The sequence below is a fragment of the Capsaspora owczarzaki genome, assembly GCF_000151315.2.
Source record: "Capsaspora owczarzaki ATCC 30864 unplaced genomic scaffold supercont2.12, whole genome shotgun sequence".
NCBI classification, from domain to species: domain Eukaryota; class Filasterea; order Ministeriida; family Capsasporidae; genus Capsaspora; species Capsaspora owczarzaki.
Window position 1 is genome coordinate 941,859 of NW_011887303.1, and position 18,527 is coordinate 960,385.

The 18,527-nt window shown below is 53.6% G+C and overlaps 7 protein-coding genes across 7 annotated transcripts; 4 read left to right on the forward strand and 3 right to left on the reverse strand.

The window, feature by feature from the left end:
- Nucleotides 1-8: 8 nt before the first annotated feature.
- Nucleotides 9-2,482, forward strand: CAOG_06907 (hypothetical protein). The gene is made up of 5 exons (XM_004344478.2): nucleotides 9-280; nucleotides 653-1,390; nucleotides 1,497-1,712; nucleotides 1,824-2,055; nucleotides 2,129-2,482. The coding sequence occupies exons 1-5, from the start codon at nucleotides 32-34 to the stop codon at nucleotides 2,317-2,319; spliced, it is 1,626 nt and encodes a 541-aa protein (XP_004344528.2). The 5' UTR covers nucleotides 9-31; the 3' UTR covers nucleotides 2,320-2,482.
- A 154-nt stretch (nucleotides 2,483-2,636) lies between these two features.
- On the forward strand, nucleotides 2,637-6,572 carry CAOG_06908 (G protein-coupled receptor kinase 4). Its single transcript, XM_004344479.2, has 8 exons — nucleotides 2,637-2,780; nucleotides 3,942-4,034; nucleotides 4,140-4,582; nucleotides 4,700-5,025; nucleotides 5,118-5,248; nucleotides 5,336-5,424; nucleotides 5,540-5,797; nucleotides 5,886-6,572. Exons 1-8 carry the CDS (start codon nucleotides 2,726-2,728, stop codon nucleotides 6,258-6,260), a joined length of 1,770 nt encoding a protein of 589 aa, XP_004344529.2. The 5' UTR covers nucleotides 2,637-2,725; the 3' UTR covers nucleotides 6,261-6,572.
- CAOG_06909 (hypothetical protein) lies at nucleotides 6,509-8,000 on the reverse strand. Its single transcript, XM_004344480.2, has one exon. It carries the CDS (start codon nucleotides 7,960-7,962, stop codon nucleotides 6,751-6,753), a length of 1,212 nt encoding a protein of 403 aa, XP_004344530.1. The 5' UTR covers nucleotides 7,963-8,000; the 3' UTR covers nucleotides 6,509-6,750.
- Nucleotides 8,001-8,110: 110 nt separating this feature from the next.
- On the forward strand, nucleotides 8,111-10,136 carry CAOG_06910 (hypothetical protein). The gene is made up of 5 exons (XM_004344481.2): nucleotides 8,111-8,365; nucleotides 9,112-9,282; nucleotides 9,432-9,573; nucleotides 9,689-9,889; nucleotides 10,000-10,136. The coding sequence occupies exons 1-5, from the start codon at nucleotides 8,171-8,173 to the stop codon at nucleotides 10,032-10,034; spliced, it is 744 nt and encodes a 247-aa protein (XP_004344531.1). The 5' UTR covers nucleotides 8,111-8,170; the 3' UTR covers nucleotides 10,035-10,136.
- Nucleotides 10,108-11,391, reverse strand: CAOG_06911 (hypothetical protein). Its single transcript, XM_004344482.2, has 3 exons — nucleotides 11,139-11,391; nucleotides 10,756-10,896; nucleotides 10,108-10,664 (listed from the first exon to the last, which is right to left on the reverse strand). Exons 1-3 carry the CDS (start codon nucleotides 11,383-11,385, stop codon nucleotides 10,231-10,233), a joined length of 822 nt encoding a protein of 273 aa, XP_004344532.1. The 5' UTR covers nucleotides 11,386-11,391; the 3' UTR covers nucleotides 10,108-10,230.
- A 197-nt stretch (nucleotides 11,392-11,588) lies between these two features.
- CAOG_06912 (hypothetical protein) lies at nucleotides 11,589-12,977 on the reverse strand. Its single transcript, XM_004344483.2, has 2 exons — nucleotides 12,342-12,977; nucleotides 11,589-11,969 (listed from the first exon to the last, which is right to left on the reverse strand). The coding sequence occupies exons 1-2, from the start codon at nucleotides 12,865-12,867 to the stop codon at nucleotides 11,764-11,766; spliced, it is 732 nt and encodes a 243-aa protein (XP_004344533.1). The 5' UTR covers nucleotides 12,868-12,977; the 3' UTR covers nucleotides 11,589-11,763.
- Nucleotides 12,978-13,241: 264 nt separating this feature from the next.
- On the forward strand, nucleotides 13,242-17,989 carry CAOG_06913 (hypothetical protein). Its single transcript, XM_004344484.2, has 7 exons — nucleotides 13,242-14,160; nucleotides 14,269-14,363; nucleotides 14,430-17,006; nucleotides 17,098-17,225; nucleotides 17,314-17,387; nucleotides 17,498-17,616; nucleotides 17,713-17,989. The coding sequence occupies exons 1-7, from the start codon at nucleotides 13,284-13,286 to the stop codon at nucleotides 17,890-17,892; spliced, it is 4,050 nt and encodes a 1,349-aa protein (XP_004344534.1). The 5' UTR covers nucleotides 13,242-13,283; the 3' UTR covers nucleotides 17,893-17,989.
- Nucleotides 17,990-18,527: the final 538 nt, after the last annotated feature.

An 18,527-nucleotide genomic window follows, 5' to 3' on the forward strand; every position in this document is an offset into this window, starting at 1 on the left:
GCAGCAGTCGTCATTTCAAAAAGTCAGCACAATGGACGACGTCCTCTCCACCATTGTCAATCTGGCCGTCACGTATCTGCCGCCGTCGGTGCTGCAGACGCTCCTGTCGCCGCGCAAACGCAAGACCCTCCTGCGCCGCATCGGCGTTGTTGTCTTCATTCTGGCTGCTGCACGCTGGTACGCCCGCCGCGGCGCCAAGGCCGAGCGCGACCGGCTCCGACGCATCCGCGACAAGACGGCCAAAGCGTGGAATTACGACCAGCTCCGCGCCCTGCTCAAGGTAAAAGAAGCCACACAGGGCAGCTTCGACAACAGCTGTTCGTTGAGCTTTCCGATCTCTGGATTGAGATTCCATTTTTGATCAGCAAAAAAAGTGGCGTTTTAGTGTCGAGTTTGAAGCGGAAATTGCAAAAGTCAAGCGGAAGTCGAAAATTTGGGCCGTTTCCGCTCCAACAATCTTAAAATCTTGAATTCGAATACAACGTTTATCGTCAAAACACGATGAACTTGTATATTTGCAAGATTCTTGGTGGTTGATGGTTGACTTTGAATCGTATTCACAATTTGCTCTGCTGTTGTTGATCTCTGGCAAACAACCAATTTTTTAGCCAAATTTGCACTCACCCACCGTACACGGATGTCGATTTTGTAGCATGAAGACCTGACGGCGCCGCTTACGCTGGTCGACCTGGATGTGTTCGAGTCCAATGCGAGACTGCTGACGCTGCCTGCGCTGAGTGGCGGCAAGCGTGTGCGCCTGGCGACCAAGTCGTTGCGTGTGCCCTGGCTGATTCGCCAGGCCGTGCAGGCGAGCAACGGCGCCATCACAGGTCTGATGTGCTACTCGGTGCAGGAAGCCGCGTTCCTCGCCTCGCTGACAGATGAGCAGCTTGCGGCCGATCAGGTGGACGCCGCTCGCGTTGCAGAGACGGCAGCCGTCAAACCTTCGACCTCGCAGCAATCTGTCGCAGCGCTGGCCGCCTGGAACAAGGACTTGCTGGTGGCATACCCGACCGTCGACCAGAAGGACTTGGATGCTGCGGCCGACTTGCTGCTCGCAGGTGTCAAGCTCACGCTGATGATTGACTCGCTCGAGCACATCGATCGGCTCGAAACGTTTGTCATTCGCCGCAAGCGCATCGCACACGAGGCCGCGGAAGGCGTTTCCACGGGTCCTGCTGCGGCGTCTACCTCGGCCAATGTCGCCAGTGTCGATCAGCTCAAGTTGCGCGTTTGCATCGACGTCGACATGTCCCTGCGACTCTTCGGCGGAGCGCTCCACTTTGGTGTCCACCGCTCGTCGTGCCGCACGATTCAGCAGTTTTCTGCCCTTGTGACCCGTCTGCAAGCGTCTCCGCATCTTCAGCTGGTTGGCGTCATGGGTTATGAGGTATGCGATGTTTTTTGTTTTTTTTTTTTTTTTTTTGTTTGTTTGTTTGTTCGTTTTTTGGTCTTTGGTCACTGATGAACGACCGCATCTCTGTCGTTCCGCCTAGGCTCAAGTCGCCGGCCTGCCTGACAACAACGCTTACCAACGCTGCCTCAACCCAATCAAGAGCTTGATCAAGGCAGCATCCATGCGCTTTGCCGTTGTTCCGCTGCGCCAACAGGTCGCTGCCCTGCTCTCCAGCCGCAACATCCGCCTTGAGTTTTTCAACGGCGGCGGCTCTGGCAACGTGGCGGAAACCAGTCGCGAGCGAAGCTTGACCGAGGTAAGGAGAATAGCGTCGTGCCAAATTTTCGTTGTTTTTTTTTTTTTTGTTTGTTTGTTTGCGAATACGTTCGAGCTCTTATCTGCCTCGTCATTGAATTCGCAACAACAGGTAACGATTGGCTCGGGCATCCTGCAGTCTCGCTTGTTTGACTACTACCGCGCCAATGAGTGCATTCCGGCGTTCGCATTTGCCCTTTTCGTCACGCGAAAGCCAGACGCGCGCTCCGTCACCTGCCAATCCGGAGGCTTTATTGCCAGCGGTGCCACGTCGTCGGACAAGCAGCCAACGCCTTTCTTGCCCGCAGGCTATTCGACCTACGCCCACGAAGGCTTTGGCGAGGGTAAGAAGACGATGACTTATTCGCTCTTCCTGTTTGTTGTCTGTCAACTCATTCCTTCGACTTCTCCATCTAGTGCAAACGCCGCTGGTCTCGTGCTCGCGAGAGGCTCGGCAAACCCCGCTTGCCCTCGGTGACCCAGTCTTTTTCCGACCTGCCAAAGCTGGCGAGCTTGCCGAGCATTTCCGCGAGTACCATCTCAAGCGTGGAAACCGAGCTCTCGGCTCTGTTCGCACGTATCGCGGCCACGAGCAAAAGTTTTTCTGAGCAAAACCTTGTTGTTGTTTTTGGTCTTGTTGTGCTCGGTGCGATGTCAGGACTCGAGCAATCTTTCTGATACACACGAGAAAATCTGTGACAATTGGGGTTCTGGAAGGTGCAAAGTGAGGGGTTTTCCGACGTAGGCTGGAGTTGGTGAAAATGCATTGCCCCATTGAAAAGTCCATTCTCCTCAGACAACACACACACACACACACACACACACACACACACACACACACACACACACACACACACACACCCGACGTATTCAATCCAAACCATTCACCAAAAAATCTGCACTCTTTTTTTTTTTTTTTTTTTTTTTTTTTTTTTTTTTTTTCTTCGACTTCTTCCTCTTCTTTTCCGCCTGCCTTTCCCCTCTCTCTCTCTCTCCCTCTCCCTTTTAGCAACCATGATGGACCTTGAGAACATTGTGGCGAATACGCAATTGATAAAAGCCATGGAAGGTGCGTCGTGCTCGCTCCCCCTCTCTCGACCCTGACATGAACAGTGTCAATCACCGACATTGCATTGTGATTTTTTTTTTTTTTGGTTTTTGGGTTTTTTGGGTTTTTTGGTTTTTTGGTTTTTTGACATCCGACTTTGTTGACACGTTCGCTGTCACCACCGAGTCCCGCTCCGCCCGCTGGACGGTGGATACACACTGTTGTCCTGCTGCCCTCTTGTGGACGGGCGGAGTGCCCTTCCAGCGCTGACCAAACCGAATCCCGACATGGAAAAAAAAAAATCAATGTTTTGGTTTTTTTATTATTATTATTATTATTATTATTATTTTTATTTTTATTTTTATTTCAATGGAGGGTGGCGACTTGGCTGGAATTGCAGGCTTTTGGTAGTCGCGGCGTGCGAGATAGTCAGTAGATCCTATCCCAATTTTTACTAAAAGCCAAACAAATCCAGAGGGTTTTGTGATGGTTTTTTTATGATGTTTTTTTATGATTTTTTTTTTTTTTTTTTTTTTTGCTGCTGTGACGCTTACATGCCTTCCCCAGCGACGAGCGCTGCGGCCATGGCTGGCTCAGTCCCTCTCAATGGGGGCGTGGGGACGTGCTGGTACAGTGCGCTGTTTGTGTTTGTATCCGAGTCTGCGAACTGGCGCCCAGGCTGGTTTGCTCCGAAGCCTTTGAATTCGTATCGAGATGATCATTTTCACATTGGGAAAAAAAAAAAAAAAACATTTATTCTTTTGAGAGCGGATTCAAGCTTATGTTGCATTGGAGGCACTTTGGCTTTGAGGACTCGACCGCGCGCACGGCAGCCGAGTGCATCATTTGCTGGAGAGGCAACACCGCACAGTGGCTCACAACTGGGTGCTCGCAAACGAGGCCAGGACAAGCGATGGAGAGGGTTTTTCACGCCTCACTTGAAAAGCAATCTTTGTTCTTTTTTCTTTTTTCTTTTTTTTTTTTTCCTCCCTTTTTTTTTTTTTCTCCCTTTTTTTTTCTTTTTTATCAAGAATTAATCATATTTTACCGCTTTTTTTTTATTTTTATTTTTTGGGCCATGGATTGGTTCTCTCGCCGTCAGATCCGATCGCTGCATCGAACAAACCTCACTCACATCATTTCTCTTTTTGTGCGTCTTGCTTTTGGGGGGGGGGGAAACAGGCAAAGGCAAATCCAAAAAATGGAAGGAAATGCTCCGGTTTCCACATATTCGGCAGTGCGCAGAGCTCGAGCGAGAACTCAACGCTGCAGGAGGTATGTTGTTTGGCCACCACTGGCATGCCTCCTTGTGCTTCGTGCCTGCGGTGCGAGGGACTTGACTGACGTGCATTGTGTGCACAACAAAAAACAAAACTACAGAACTCACGCTCGACGCCGTATGCAAATCCGAAATCGGCAAGCGCCTCTTCCTCACACACTTTTGCGGCAGCTCGCCCGCGTACAAACCATACAGCACGTTTCTTGCCGACGTGGAGAGCTTCCGCCTCGCACCTCAGACGGAGCAGCGTGCCAAGGCAAAGTCCGTGTACGACTCACTATCCAAATCAAGCCAATTGCCAGTCGTCCCGCAAGCAGTAATTGGCGAGATTGGACAGAAACTGGGCGAGTCAACAGTCTCTTCGCAAGTGTTTGAGCCCGCGGAGCTTTTAGTGCGCCAGCACCTGGCTGGCAAACCGTTCGACGAGTTTCGAGCCAGCCACTGGTACAGTCGTCTGCTACAATGGAAGTGGCTCTCGCGTCGTCCGGTTGACCGCGACAGCTTCCGATTTTACCGTGTCCTCGGCAAGGGTGGCTTTGGCGAGGTTTGTTTCCCTCCTGTTTTTGGTCATGGCGTCAGAACTTTTTTATTTGGCTTTGCTCGCTGGATTCGCCAAGCTCATCTTGTTTGCCTCTTTTTTTTTTTGCAACATTTTTTACAGGTGCATGCATGCCAGAAACGCGATACCGGCAAAATGTATGCTGTTAAGTGCTTGGATAAGAAACGAATCAAAAAGAAGAAGGGCGAACAGCTCGCCTGGAACGAGCGCGATCTGTTGGCCAAGGTCAACTCGCGCTTCATTGTCGGCCTCAAGTACGCGTTTGTCACCAAGGAGCAGCTCTGCATGGTTTTGGACTTGATGAACGGCGGCGATTTGCAATTCCACCTTTCTTTCTGCACCGTCTTTGAAGAGGAGCGTGCCCGCTTTTACGCAGCCGAGATGATTCTCGGGCTCCAGCACTTGCACCAAAATAATTTGCTATATCGGTAAGGTTTGAGGATGCGGTTGGTTTTCGTGTTTCGTGTTTCGTTTGGTTGTTTTTTCTAACGAACGGCTTTTTTTCATTTTCGACAACCAGCGACATGAAACCCGAGAATATGTTGTTGAACGAGGAAGGTCACGTATGTTTGTCCGATCTCGGCCTTGCTGTCGAACTCAAGCCGCCAAAACTTGTCGTGAAGGGTCGCGTGGGTACGCCAGGATACATGGGTATGTGACAACCTTTGCGGGGCGTGGTTATTGGTGTCGCCTCCTTTTGCTCACATGGCACTTGTTACAACGTGTGCGAAAATGCAGCTCCGGAAGTCATCAATGGCGAAAAGTATGGCGTGTCTGCTGACTGGTGGGGTCTCGGCTGCGTCCTTTATGACATGATCTGTGGTCACGTAAGTGTATTTGGTCTGTTTGCTTCGCTGTGATGCGAATCGGTGGCAACGGCATTGTGGGATACAATCGTGTCATTCACTTTCACGATACATTGCTCGTTCCACCTCTCTGCAGAGCCCATTCCGCGCCCGCAAGGAAAAGCTGCGAGTGGACAAGCTTCAGCAGCGCGTGCTGGAGGCTGTCATCGAGTACGACTCTCACTTTACGCCCGAATCAAAAGATTTGTGCATGCGGTTACTGGAGCGCGACTATACAAAGCGACTGGGCTGCATGGGTGGCGATGCCGAGGAGCTCAAGCGTCACCCGTTCTTTGCGTCGATCGATTGGGTTCGTCTCGAGGCGGGTCTCATTCCTTCGCCTTGCAAGCCAAGTGTAAGTTTGACACATTCGCGCAAAACCCTTTTTGATGATTTTTGTTTCAGTTCCTCACATCCCTTCCCATCGAATTGGGCCATTGCAGGCACACCAAGTCAACGCCAAGGATGTTCTCGACATTGATCGCTTTGATTCCATCAAGGATGTCAAGCTGACGGAGGACGACACGGAAAACTACTCAAAGTTCCCGATGGTCGCCTCGTCGTGCTGGGAAGCCGAAATTGTTGAGACCGTCTTTGAGGAGCACAACCGGATTTCCGAGCCACTGCCGTCCGACTTGCGTCAAGACGTGACGGTGGAGCAGTACATTGCCGAACCTCTCGGATTTTTCAGCAAACTCAAGATGAAGTTTGGTCGCAGCCGAAACCCTTCACTGGACTCGGACTCTTCGTCGCCAGACCTTGCACAGTCGTCTTCATCGCAAGGCGCAAGCACGTCGGCGGCCCGTTCTGCCGCGTAAACCCCACCCCAGACTTTTAGTCAGGCCGTTTCGAAACTTTTTTTTTCTAGTTTCTTCGAAATGGTCTCCTTTTCTCCCCTCCTTTGCTCTCGTGCCAAGATTGATTCTTGGCACGAGCCCCCAAGTGTTGTGTTGTCTCTCGTTTTTTTTTTCTTTTCTTTTGTGTTATCTCCATCTGTGTTGCTTTGTGTCTTCCGTCCTGAATTTTTGTTTGCATGCCGCCAACGTTCTGTCCGTCGTCTTGTCCTTTTGATTTTGCATTTGTAAAACTGGCTCCAAGCAATGTGCTTCCATTAAAACATTCCTACTATCCCGCACACACACACACACACACACACATAACACAAGCATGGTTTTCGCAGCAGCAAAAACTTTCGGATCGGCAAATTCAAATTCTGTAGCAACAAAAGTGCCTGACTTTGCTCTTCGATTCACGTTGGTTTCTTTAGCCAAAAAAAAACAATAGGCACTTGAAACAACTTTTTTTGTTTTACCACACCACTGGTCGGAAATCAACAAACGCCGGGTTGTTGAGACGCACAGTGGACGTGCCCATTGTTTGCAGAAGGCCTGAAATCCAGTCAATGTGCAGAATGGTGACTGTGCTCGCGCCTTGATTGGCAACCACCATCCAGTTGCCGACGGGGTCGATAGCGAACGACCGAGGCATGTTGATGCCTCCGTTGCCAAATTCCCAGCCGAGCGGGGAGAGCAGACCTGTGGCAGCATCCACGGCAAACATGGCAATGCTGTTGTGCCCTCGGTTGGAGCAGTAGACGAATCGGCCATCGGGGGAGATGTGCACCTCCGCGCCAGTGTTGAGACTCGCGTTGAAGGAATCGGGAATGGTGGACAGCGTTTGCAGCAGCGACAGCTCGCCCGTGGGCGCGACTGCCAGCGTCAGCACGGTGCTGCCGGTCTCACAGATGAGATATGCAACGTCAGAGTACGCCTGGAAGACAATGTGGCGCGGGCCGCAGCCTGCAAAGACCTTGAAGGTGGGTGCGGTCGCAAGCGGGGCGAGCTCGCCCGACAGCGGGTCGAACGTGTACTGCGCGACGTAATCCGAGCCCAGGAAGGGCGTATAGATGTAGTTGCCCAGATGGCGTGTTGCCATCATGTGAGCGTTCTGCCCATCTTGCCGCACGGCATAGGCCTTGTCTGAGATTGCATTGCCGGGTACGGAAATGTTGTAGATGGCAGTGACGCCGTCGTCGTAGTTGGCGACGAACGCAAAGCGGCCCGACGGGTGGATCATCAAGTGGCACGGCGCGCCGCCATAGGACGGGCTCGGGTTGCCTCTGACGTCAAAGTTGAGCGAGAGCGGCGCGACGGGAGCGAGGGTGACGACCTGGCCTTGGGGGCTGAGCTCCTGGACGGCGTACGCGACAGACTGGTTGGTCGGGTGCCAAGCGACCCACGACGCGTTGGTCCCAGTGTGGCTCTCGACGAGCTCGACGACGGCGCCCTCCGACGGGATGAGCGCGAGCGTCAGGGTGAAGTTGGCATAGCCCGAGACGACCACGTAGAGCGGGCTTTCGTCCCCGTCGCCGTCGCCGCCGCCCTGTCGTTGTGCTTGGTGCGGTGCAGTGACCTTGTTCTTGGCGAGCTGGAGCAGGTCGTTGGCCACGGTCGAGTGCGCGAGGACGAGCGCCAGCGCCAATGCAAACCCTGCAAACACCAGCACCAGCAGCGGTCGCATTCAACAAAGAGGGGTTTTCAACAAAGAAAGAGTGTATACACAAGGAATGAGTGGCATTGAAGGAGAGGGAAGTCGTGGGGGGGGTGGTTGAGGGATGAGGGATGGCTGAATTTCTATTGATTTTCCATTGAGAATCAAAATCTCAGTCCTTTTTTTTTATTACTTTTGTTATTCTTTCAAATACTTTGTGTTTGTCATTTATTTCACAATGTCTCAGACGACGCAAGCACAGAAGGAGCAGCAGCTGAAGGAGCAGCAGAAGGAGCAGCAGCAACAGCAGCTTGCATTGCCAGTGGCGCCTGCACTGCCAGCGGGTGCTGCTGATCTGCGCGAGCTGCTCAAGGGCACTGATCGATACAACCCTACGCACATTGAGCGCCTCGAAAAGTACATCCAGGAGCAGGTAATATAGCAGTGGAACGAGCGAGAGCGGAGGCCAGAGCGAGGAGGCTACAGAGGATGTTGGGAAACGAGTCAGTTTCACCCCCTCCACCGCGTCCGTCCGGTCTGACAAGGCATAGAGCGAGAGGTGTGCGACAAGTAGATGGGGGGCGGGGCAGCATGACTGGCACGCGAGCGACAGAGTGAGAGAGAGAGAGAGAGAGAGAGAGAGAGAGAGAGGATGAACTGGAGATCTCGGCTTCCTCCTCTCTCTCACTCACTCTCACTCTCGGTCTCTCACTTCTCGCTCACACTCAGCTGTTGTCGCATTCGTCAAACAAAGATCCACACGCTTGAAAGTTGCATTCGGAAATCCTCGCTTTTTGAAACAAAGAGTCCAGCAAATCAAAGCCAACGAAAAACAAAAAAGTATACGACGGAAAAAGCACATGGCTGAGCATTGCATTGCATTGGGATTGCATTGGCATTGCATTGGGATTTTGTATGGAGGGATGCATTGGGGATTGCATTATTGAGAGGTGTTTGGGATTGCATTGGGAGGTGTTTGGGGGGCCAAATTCAATCAATCATTCAAATGGTGATTGATCATTGAGCCGTCTTGGAGAGAGAGACAACTGAAGATCGTCGCTCTCTCTCTGTGTCTGTGCTCCGATGTCGCAATCGCTCGTACATCAACATGAACAGCAAACATCATTCGTAAGCTTTACTAACTCAAACCCTTTTAAAAAAAAATCCCTGCCAATCCAGGTCACCGACGGAACGTACGACTTCGAGTCCAACCTCGCCTTGCTGCGACTCTACCAGTTCCACCCGACCAAGGTCAACGCTGACGCATCTGCCCAGGTCTTGCTCAAGATGTTGCTCGTCCTCCCGGCTGGCGATTATGCCTCCAGCCTCTTCCTGCTGTCCGACAAGCTGGTACGTGTTAATGCAGAGTTTTTTTTTTTTTTTTTCCTTTCTTTATCTTACTCTCAATCTATCTTTTTTGCGTTTGAGATGCCCCGTGTCTCACTCGGTTGCTTTGTTTTCTTGACTCCTGGCCGTACTCTGGCATCACCATGACTCAGCAAGCGGACGAGTCCATCAAGAACATTGTCGCCGCCGCCCACCACCTCGAGGCTGCTCAGTTCATTCAATTCTGGTCACTCGTGAACGCCACCCCCAAGATCAAGCAGCTGATGCCCTCCTTTGCCGACGAGGCCCGAAAGTGTATGTTGCTGCTGCTTCTGCTGAAAAAAAAAATCGGTGCAAAAAAATCCTCGCGCTCTTCCTCTTATGTCGCTCACCCGCCTAACCCCCCCCCCGTTTTTTTCCCTCCATCTAGTTATTGCGCACATCCTCTCCGTCTCGGCACAGAGCATGGACCAGCTCCTCCTGTCCAAGTTCCTCGACTTGCAAGCAGGAGCTTTCGACTCGTTTGTCGCTGCGCAAGGGTGGGCAGTCGAGCGGGACGCTGTTTCGTTCGGCGTCAACAAGGATAACCAGGCCAAGAGCAAGAACATTTCCGAAAAGATTCCGTTTAACAGTACGTGGTTGGTGGCTTTGAATTGTGGATTGTTTCGTACCCCGAAATTGAAACGTCCTGGTTTCTCACTCGGCGCCTCTCCCTCTTTGTGTGTTTTTGTTGTTTCCTAGACTTGACAAAACTGCTGGGACAAGCCTTTGCTTAAATTTCATAGTTGCTGAGATTTGTTGCCTTTTGCGTTGTGTGGTTTTGTGTGTGTGCGGTGTTTGTTTCTTGTCGTTGGAATGAAATTCTATCTGAAAATGCATGCAAGCTTCCATCTTTGATTTTCGTCAAGACCTGCTGACAGCAACACAAAGTGACACGCTCGAGTTCCCAAAAAAAAACGCTGCACACGCACGTCAATTCGTCGCGTTCAGGCTGTCGGCGGCGCGCTGCTGCAAATACTTGGCCTCTTGGTCCTCGTCTGGATCGCTCTCGTCGTCACTACTGCTTTGCTGGGCTGCTGTGGCAGCGGCGTCGTCGTCCTCCAGACGCATTCGGACAGTTTTGCGCACAGTGTGCTCCTCATTGGGATCGACCTCCAGGCCGACAAAGTCGGACAGAAAATCGACAATCTTGTCCACATTCTTGCCTTGGCCAAGCGAGTAGGTGTCAGTGAGAGGAACGACCGCGCCAGTGTTCAAAACCAGCTCTGCTCGAAAGCACAGCTGGCTAAAGCCGCCAAAGCCAAGCGCGTGTTGGCCCACAATGACTTCGTCCACGTCTGCAATCTGGACGACATAGCGCGCGCGTGTCCAATCGATAAAGTTGTACCGGCGCATGCTGATCTGGCCTGCACGTCGACAGAAGCGGGGGAGGTCAAGCGCACAAGTCAGGCGATGTGTGCGTTCCAAAACGCAAAGTCAAAGCTGGCATACACGTACCTGCAGATTTATCAACAATCACCTCTTCCCAGAGCTCCATATTGGAGACTCCGAGGAAGGCGCAGAACAGCACTTGCACGACTCGCCAGAACAGCGTTGTCGGATTGAACATGAACAGCAGCACTCCGAACGAGAGGAAGGCTGGTAAACGACGAACATCCACGAAGGATGACATCCCCAAGACAGTCCGCGTCGCAGCCCATGTGTGGATGCATTGGACATGTTCCGTGTAAGATTCAGAATTCCGACATATGTAATGGTGGTGGGTCAAAAGCAATAGAAAACGCCAGCAGAACAGGTGAGCGTTGAAACATTCGCACACACAAATTTCGCAAGTCGTCCCGTTCATTCATGCTGCAAGAGGTGAGCTTGGTTGACTATACCTCCGAGAGTCACCCAGGACCGCGCGGATGGCCGGTGCTTGAGCGTGACGCTGGTTGCAGTGCAAGAAGTGACGTTGAGATACGTCCCAAAGCGAGCGAGCTGCTCTGTGCGGCCAAGACCGACCGTCTTTGGCGACATGACCGATGACGATGAGGATGAGGATGCAGCGGCGGCGGTGGCTGCGGTGGCTGCGGTGGCGGGCGTGTTGCCCGGTCGACGCTCGCGGAGCTGTCCTGCCGTTGACATTGTGGGTTGTTAGACTGGACCGAAACAGTATTGGTAGTGAGTGCTTGGATAGGAATAGGAATTCAAAAGAGGATTCATGGGAGGTATGGAGGATGGATGGGTAGGGTTGGATGAAAAAGGTTGGCGGACATCTCACTCGCTCAGAGCAAGGTGCAAGCAACCACTACGATGGTGCGTAGAGAAGGACAGTCGATTCAGAAGGATGAACGAAAATAAGAGCAAGAAAGATCAACTTCCTTGAGCTTGTTTTTGAACTGGTACAAGACGACCAAAAGAACAAAAGAACAAACAAACAACAATAATAGCATTTACAAGACAGACACAAGGTCCCCACCGGCATAGGCGAAGGCTCAAAAAAAACAAGCAGCACTCGCAGCGCTAGCAGAACGCGCTTGGGCAGGAGAAGGACTTGACAATGTCGGTGAGAATGACATTCTGAGACGTGCCGTCAATCGGATGCGCGCCTGCATCTTCAAAGCCCATGGTTTCCCAGAAAATGTCAAGATCGCTCGTTGACCACATGTACTTGCCGTCCTTGGTTTCCACATGCCGCCGCAGCGCGCGGACGACGTTGCTGCCGTAACCTGCAGTGCATGAAGAAGGTCTTCTGGTCAGTGCAACTCGAGATATTGACAGCAAAACACACCTCCAGCTTTGACTGAATAGATTGACAATCTTCTTGGGCATCACTGATCATGGCACAGGGCACACTGACGGACGCAAAGTTGCAAAAACCCGAATCGCAGAGCACTAAACCTCAAAACCCTCAAAACCTCGCCCCTTCGCATCGAAGCAGGATCTGCCCTGCAATGAAGGAATTCGCCATAGGCTCTGCATGCATCATCAGACAGCCCTCATAAGTGTACAGGTCACACCCGAATCGAACCAAGGCTTAACCAAAGCGTGACGAACGTCTGAGTTCAGTTTGAGCTGTTTTGGTGCTGAGTAGATTTTACCATTCTCGCGGTTTGCTGGGAGGACTGCAATGTGACAGAGTCGCCATGCATCGCTGCTGTTGGAGTTGGTTGCTTGTGCGCCTTGGCCTTGAGCACCGAGTCCCGATGGGAGCGGCTGCCGGGCGATCGAACCTGCGCCAACGAGCCCGGCTGGAGCCACAAGCGCATCGACCCGCGCCGCAATTGAAGCGAGGCTCGCATTGCTACTGGACGTGTGTGCGGTAGAGGTCACTGCGCGGGCAATCTCGTGGAGCAGCGACGGAGCGGCCGCAGCGAGCGCGTGCAGATTGGGACGCGCGGTTCCAGCAGGCAGCAGGAAGGCGCCAACATGCAGCGCATCAGCAGCAGCAGTAGAAGTAGTAGAGGCAGCAGCAGCAGCAGGAGTGGCTGTGGCTGCGCGGTGGACTGCCTGGGCGAGCGTCGATTGGGACGCATGAGCGACTGGCGCGTGGTCGGCAAGCAGCGTCGCGCGGAGGAAGACGAGGCGAGCGAGGTGGACGTCGACCGGAGCCACTGTGGCGAGCATCTCTTTGTATAATGTGCAATGTGTGAGAGTGGGAGTGAGCGTGTATGTCGAGTGTGGAGTGTGTGCAGTAGAGTCGGAGTGGAACTGGAACAGAATGGAAAACTGAGGCGATTGCCATTTATAGGCAGCTCAGACGCTGAGACGCGCGCCAAAGCATAATATAGCAACTTTTTTTCAACCCAACAGTTTGGAGAGTGGAGCTCTGCTCGAACATAGGGATCGACAGTCGTGCGCTCTCCTCCATTCTTTCATTCATGCTCGTCCTAATATTCCAATCCATGGTGATCCGTATTGGATCTTGTTGCTCCACGTATTGGATCTTGTTGCTCCACGTATTGGATCTTGTTGCTCCAATCTCAATCTCAGTCAGTCTCAGTCAGTCTCAGTCCTTTTTTTTCACGTTGCCCGCTTTGCACATGTCGACGTTGCCGCTGCGCAGCCCCGCGGTCGGGTCGACTTCCGCCCTCCGACGCACACCCGCTGCTGCTGCTGTGTCTGCTGGTATTCCAGGCATGGGCATTGGGATGGGCATTGACGCTGCGCTCCCGTCGCCAGCAGTCCAGCGCGAGTCGGCGCGATCGCTCTTCCTCCGAAAGGCCGCCCAGTCGCAGTCGCAGTCCAACTCGCAGCCATTCCAGACACCACTCCGCCAGCCTCAACTTCAGTCTCATTCTCAATCTCATTCTCAATCTCATTCTCAGCCCCAGCCTCAGTCGCAGCCCCAGCGCGGCTTGTTCAGCTACGCGGACGAGGACGAGCTCTTTCCACGCGCGGCGTCCTCGCCCGCGTTCGCTCGCCCAGCCGGTGGCTTCCATGGCTCGGGCTCTTCCATTGCTCCTGCTGCTCCTTCTAGTAGTGCTCCGTTTGCGATCGCGGGCGTCGGGCTGCCGTCGAGCGCGAATCGCGGCGTGCGGATCAATCCCGAGATCGCTGGATTGAGCGCAACCCCGCGCGCCAGTGGTGCCGTGGCTCCTGCTGCGTTCGCATCGTCAGTGTACTCACAGATGACTGGTCCAGAGGGCGGCCAGGCGACCGCCGTCATCGCCTCGACCTCGCAGCCTGCACCGCACGACCAGTTTGCTCAGTTCAATGCTCGCGTGGGACAGGCATTCGGGGCAATGTCGCCGGCTTCGACTGCAACTGGTGCAAGTGCGGCCCATTTTGCTCGCAGGCAACAGCAGCCTCAAGGAGAGCAAGGACCCGCCGATGCGTCGAGAAACGCTCTCATGCTTGATATTGACACGGACGACGTGACCACCACCTTGGCATCAGGGCCACTCGACATTGTCAATGGTGAGTGCTGAACTAGCTCAATGAAGAGGCCACACAATGCAACCTCAGCTTGCAAACTGAATGCATCTTGTTTTTGGTTTTGTTTATGTTTTTGCGTCGTTGGAACAGACTTTTCCACCAACATGGCCATTCAGCAAGCAAACACGCCGGACGTAGCAGATGCACTTGCCGAATTTGAAGCCATCTGCGTCGCCAACATTAAGGTACCGCGCGAGATTCCTTGTTCTGTGAGAGGCATTCCCTTTTGTGATCTCACTTCCCTTTCACAGTCCGTCCAGCGACAGCTCGCGCGAATTGCACCGTACTCGGCAGACTACGGCACCCTTGCTCAGAGACTTACGTGGCTGCGGAACGAGCGAAGCGCATGGCGACTCGCACGATTCTTGTTCTTGGACGAGCGAATGGCCGACGAGCGCAATGTCGCCGCCCGTGAACTGGCTCTGGAGCGCATGCAACAGCAGCAGCAGCAAGATCAGAGCGGATTGGAGTCGAGTGTTGTGGTTGAAGAGTGGGAGGTGGAGGAGCGCGAGACCCTCAAGAGTCGCTACTTGGAGCGCCTCGCCGGCCATGGCTCGATTCTGCGCACGCTCTTCCGCACAGACTCGGCTAGCCGTCGCAATCTCACCATCCTGCACTGGCTCGAGTCATTGGCGGCGGACGAGATTCAGAGCGACGACGCCAAGTATGTGACAGCGGCCATGAACGGTGTGGCGCAGATGGACGGCTGGGAGTATACTCTGCATGCGTTGCAGGCCATCAAGCAAAAGGATCGCCCCACCAACCAATCCTTTGCACTTGGTGGTTCGGCGTTGGCCTCGTCCTCTGCCAGCTCGACCACTGGTTCCATTGGACTGGTGAAATCGCTCGATCCGGACGGTCCCCTGCGTGAAGGGCGCTCCCTCGCAGATGACGATATTGATCGCGAACGCACCTTGCTGCGCTTGGTGTTCCTGCTCATCCGCTCTGGTCGCATCAGCGACGCCCAGCACTTGTGCCAGGAAGCAGGGCACGCGTGGCGCGCAGCCACCCTCGGCTCTAGCTCTCTCTGGAACGACGCGGCCATGGTGTTTGAGCTCAACTCACCGGCGGAAGAGCAGGACGACCCGGAAGTGGCCGACGGTCGCTTGGTCTGGATCCATGCGTGCCGCATGCTGGCGAGCGACACTCGCATTTCGTCGCTCGAGCGAGCCGTGTATGCATCGCTGGTAGGCGATGTGTCGCACACGCTGCCAGAGTGTACTTCATGGGAAGACTGGCTGTGGGCATACTTCCGAGGCCTGGTTTTCGATCGCATCGAGCTCGAGTACGCCAACTTCCCGTCGCTGGCTGCCGTTGACGCCAGTGGCGAGTTTGATAGCATCTTCACCGAGCTCGAGGCCAGCGTATCGTCTTCTTCTTTGGCTGCTGGAGAGCTGGCAGAAGCGTCGCGGCCCCCACAACAGCAGCGTGCCATTCATTTCGCCGCAGCCACCAATGCAGACCTCACCCCAGATGTCATCTTGCGCCGCGCCGCAACGAGTAACGTCACTGCCGTTCGGGAAACATCGAACGAGCACTTCCACAGCGCCATCGCCGCGATGGTGCTCAACGATGCAGATGCGTTGCTGAGCACGCTGGCTCGGTCGTGCGGTGTTGACGGCGACATTGACACCCTCAACTCGCTCAAGTCTCGCATCATTGCCAGCCTGGGCCGCCGAAACACGTCGGGCGACCTGCAGCAGGTGGCATTGACGTCGGGCCAGCGGGCTCTGCACTCCGCGCATGTCATTCGCTTTGCCATTCATCTCGCGCTGCATTTGCGCAACATTGGGATTGAGCTGGACACCCAGGTTGTCGACGGCATGTTGGCCGTTTACGTCGAGTTTTTGATTGACACGCACCGCTTTGACCAAGTTGCCCTGTACGTGTCCTTCATCACGAACGATTCCTTGCAAACAGCCCTGTATGCTGCGTTCCTGCAGCCCTTCCCCTCCAAGCGCCGTCACCAATATCTGGCGCAAGGCGATCAGCACGGGCTGGATGTGGCTCGCATCGCCAAGGCAGTTGTCGACAATATTCGCTCGCTTGCAGATGCCGACGATGTCCTCCCCGTTCTGTCCTCGGGATTGCCTAGTGTTAATACTTCGATGGTCATGGCCACGCCCATGGGCCAACGCGGAGCCGCCGCGGTGCGTTCTCGACCGGGATCGGCGATGCGGCCTATCGAGAGCGCGAGTGCAGCGATGGACACTTCGGCTGGTCCTCTGCCACTGGTTGCAGCCACGCCCAAAACGCCGTTGCATTTCAAGTCCAAGCTCTTTGCCGCTGCCTCTGCGACCCCTGCCTCCCCGGCGACGCCGACATTGGCCAGTGCTTCGCGACCTCGCCATCTCCCGCCGCCGTCTTCCGTGCCCCGCATCGTGACAAACTTCCCTCAAGCGCCGGCAGCGCAGCAGCTCAATGCGAGTGCTCTGAGCAAGACTCCAGTTCGACAACACGACGCATCATCGTCTGTCATTCCGACATTGGCTGCAGTCAATGCGCCCATCAGCCGACCCGTTCTGTCGCGAGCCGACCAAGAGCGCATTGATGCCATCCAATGGCTCTGTGGCGGCGCCAATGCGTCGCAACGTCAAGAGGCGCTACTGCAGATGAACAGTCTTCTTCGCGGCTTTTTGTCTGCGGACAAGTTTGCGTCCGCCCACGCCTTGCTCGACGCCATGGCATCCTTCCGATTGGATGGCTTGCTTCAAGACAAGTTTGGCGACATTGATCCCGCGGAAGCCGAGCTCGAGCCCCAGTATCCCGACTTGTTGAACGCGACGCACGAGTTGCATTCGCATCGCGCGCTTGTCGCTGCTTATGAGGTGAGTGTCAATCGGATATAGGGAAGCGTTTTAGTTTCAGAACGATAGACCGATGAAGGGTCGAACTGATTTTTGTGTTTTGTCTTGTCAGATGTTTGATGCTTGGGCGGCCAAATTTGCAGGCCGACCTACAAGGCCCCCAGCGTTCACCACCGAGCTCTACGCGACCGAAGAACAGTACCAGCAGTCTATTGAAGGCTTTGAGATGCGGCACGAGAGGTAAGGTTGATTGGTTGTAAAGTACATGACTCGTCTGTCCCGCGCCATTCTTACGATTCTCAACCCACGTGACTCTGACTTGCTGTAGGTGGCAACAACTTATTATTGAGCTGACGGACAAGGCGGTCGACTTGCTGCGCGAAATCCTAATGTTCAAGGGCGGTGAGTATCGCAAGAGCGCATGTCTTGTCCCCCTAGTTTTCCTTTCCACACACACACACACCCTCTGTGTGCGCGAATGCTTACTAATAAGTCTGTGTGTGGCGTTGCAGGCTGGCTGCTTGATCAATACGCTGAAGTGGACCAAAATGGAAACCCGTCTTTGCGCACACAGCAGATGGACTCTCTTCGTCAAAAGTTTATCCCGGCTCTGGCCTTCTTGCTACACAGGGTGAGTGTTTTTGTTTTGGGGGAGACGCATGGCTGTTGTATGATGTGAATTGAGAGCGGCGCACCTCACATGCAATTCTGTATGGCTGTTTTTCAGGTGTTGCACGATACCGAACAAACTGGTCACGCGATGCAAGTTCCAGATTTGATCTGCCACCGTGTTTCACGGCTGTACGAACTGTTTAACAAGGCCGAATTGCGCCGGCTGATGGCTTTGGTGCGCGAATCCGCCCTAGCGAATCTAGAGTCTACAGGCCGACCATTGGGTCTTAATTAAGCCGGACTACGACCCGATTATGACGAGATGAGCTGGCGTGTGTCGTTTTTGGTGCATTTCGTTGATCTTGTTGTGCATAAGCGAAGAATTTCTCCGAGTTTCAGCCACATCGAAAATGCAAGTAGAGGCAACGTGGAGCAACCGCGCGGCTTGTGTGCTCAAGAAACGTTATTCATCATAGATAGATCGTTGTGGCATGCGAGAATCGCGTCAGTTGTCAGTGAAATAGCACGAGCGGGTCCGGGTGGCAGATTTCCGATCGCGTTCCCGCGCCTCGCATCCCTGATTAAGGACAGCATTCTGATCCGACAGAACGCATTCTATTACAACGTAAATATAATTTCAATCAAAATACCAGACGTTTCGTCAAAGTTTTGTGCATAGGGTGCTGCGCACGATCGGCACAAAGTTTTGCGCGAGAACAAATGAATGCTTCCGCTCCTGGGACGTGTTTTTGCCCGGAGTTTTGCTTTTATTTTGATAAAAGGGTGATTTTACTTGTGTTTCTTTGGTCAAAAGTGCTGAAATGAGACTTTGGGGCTACAAGTGTTTGTTGAACTGTTGTCTTGCAAAAAAGGGTTGAAACAAGGCCCACAAGTCGATTTTTGTCCCATTTGCCAGCAAAACGAGCCAGT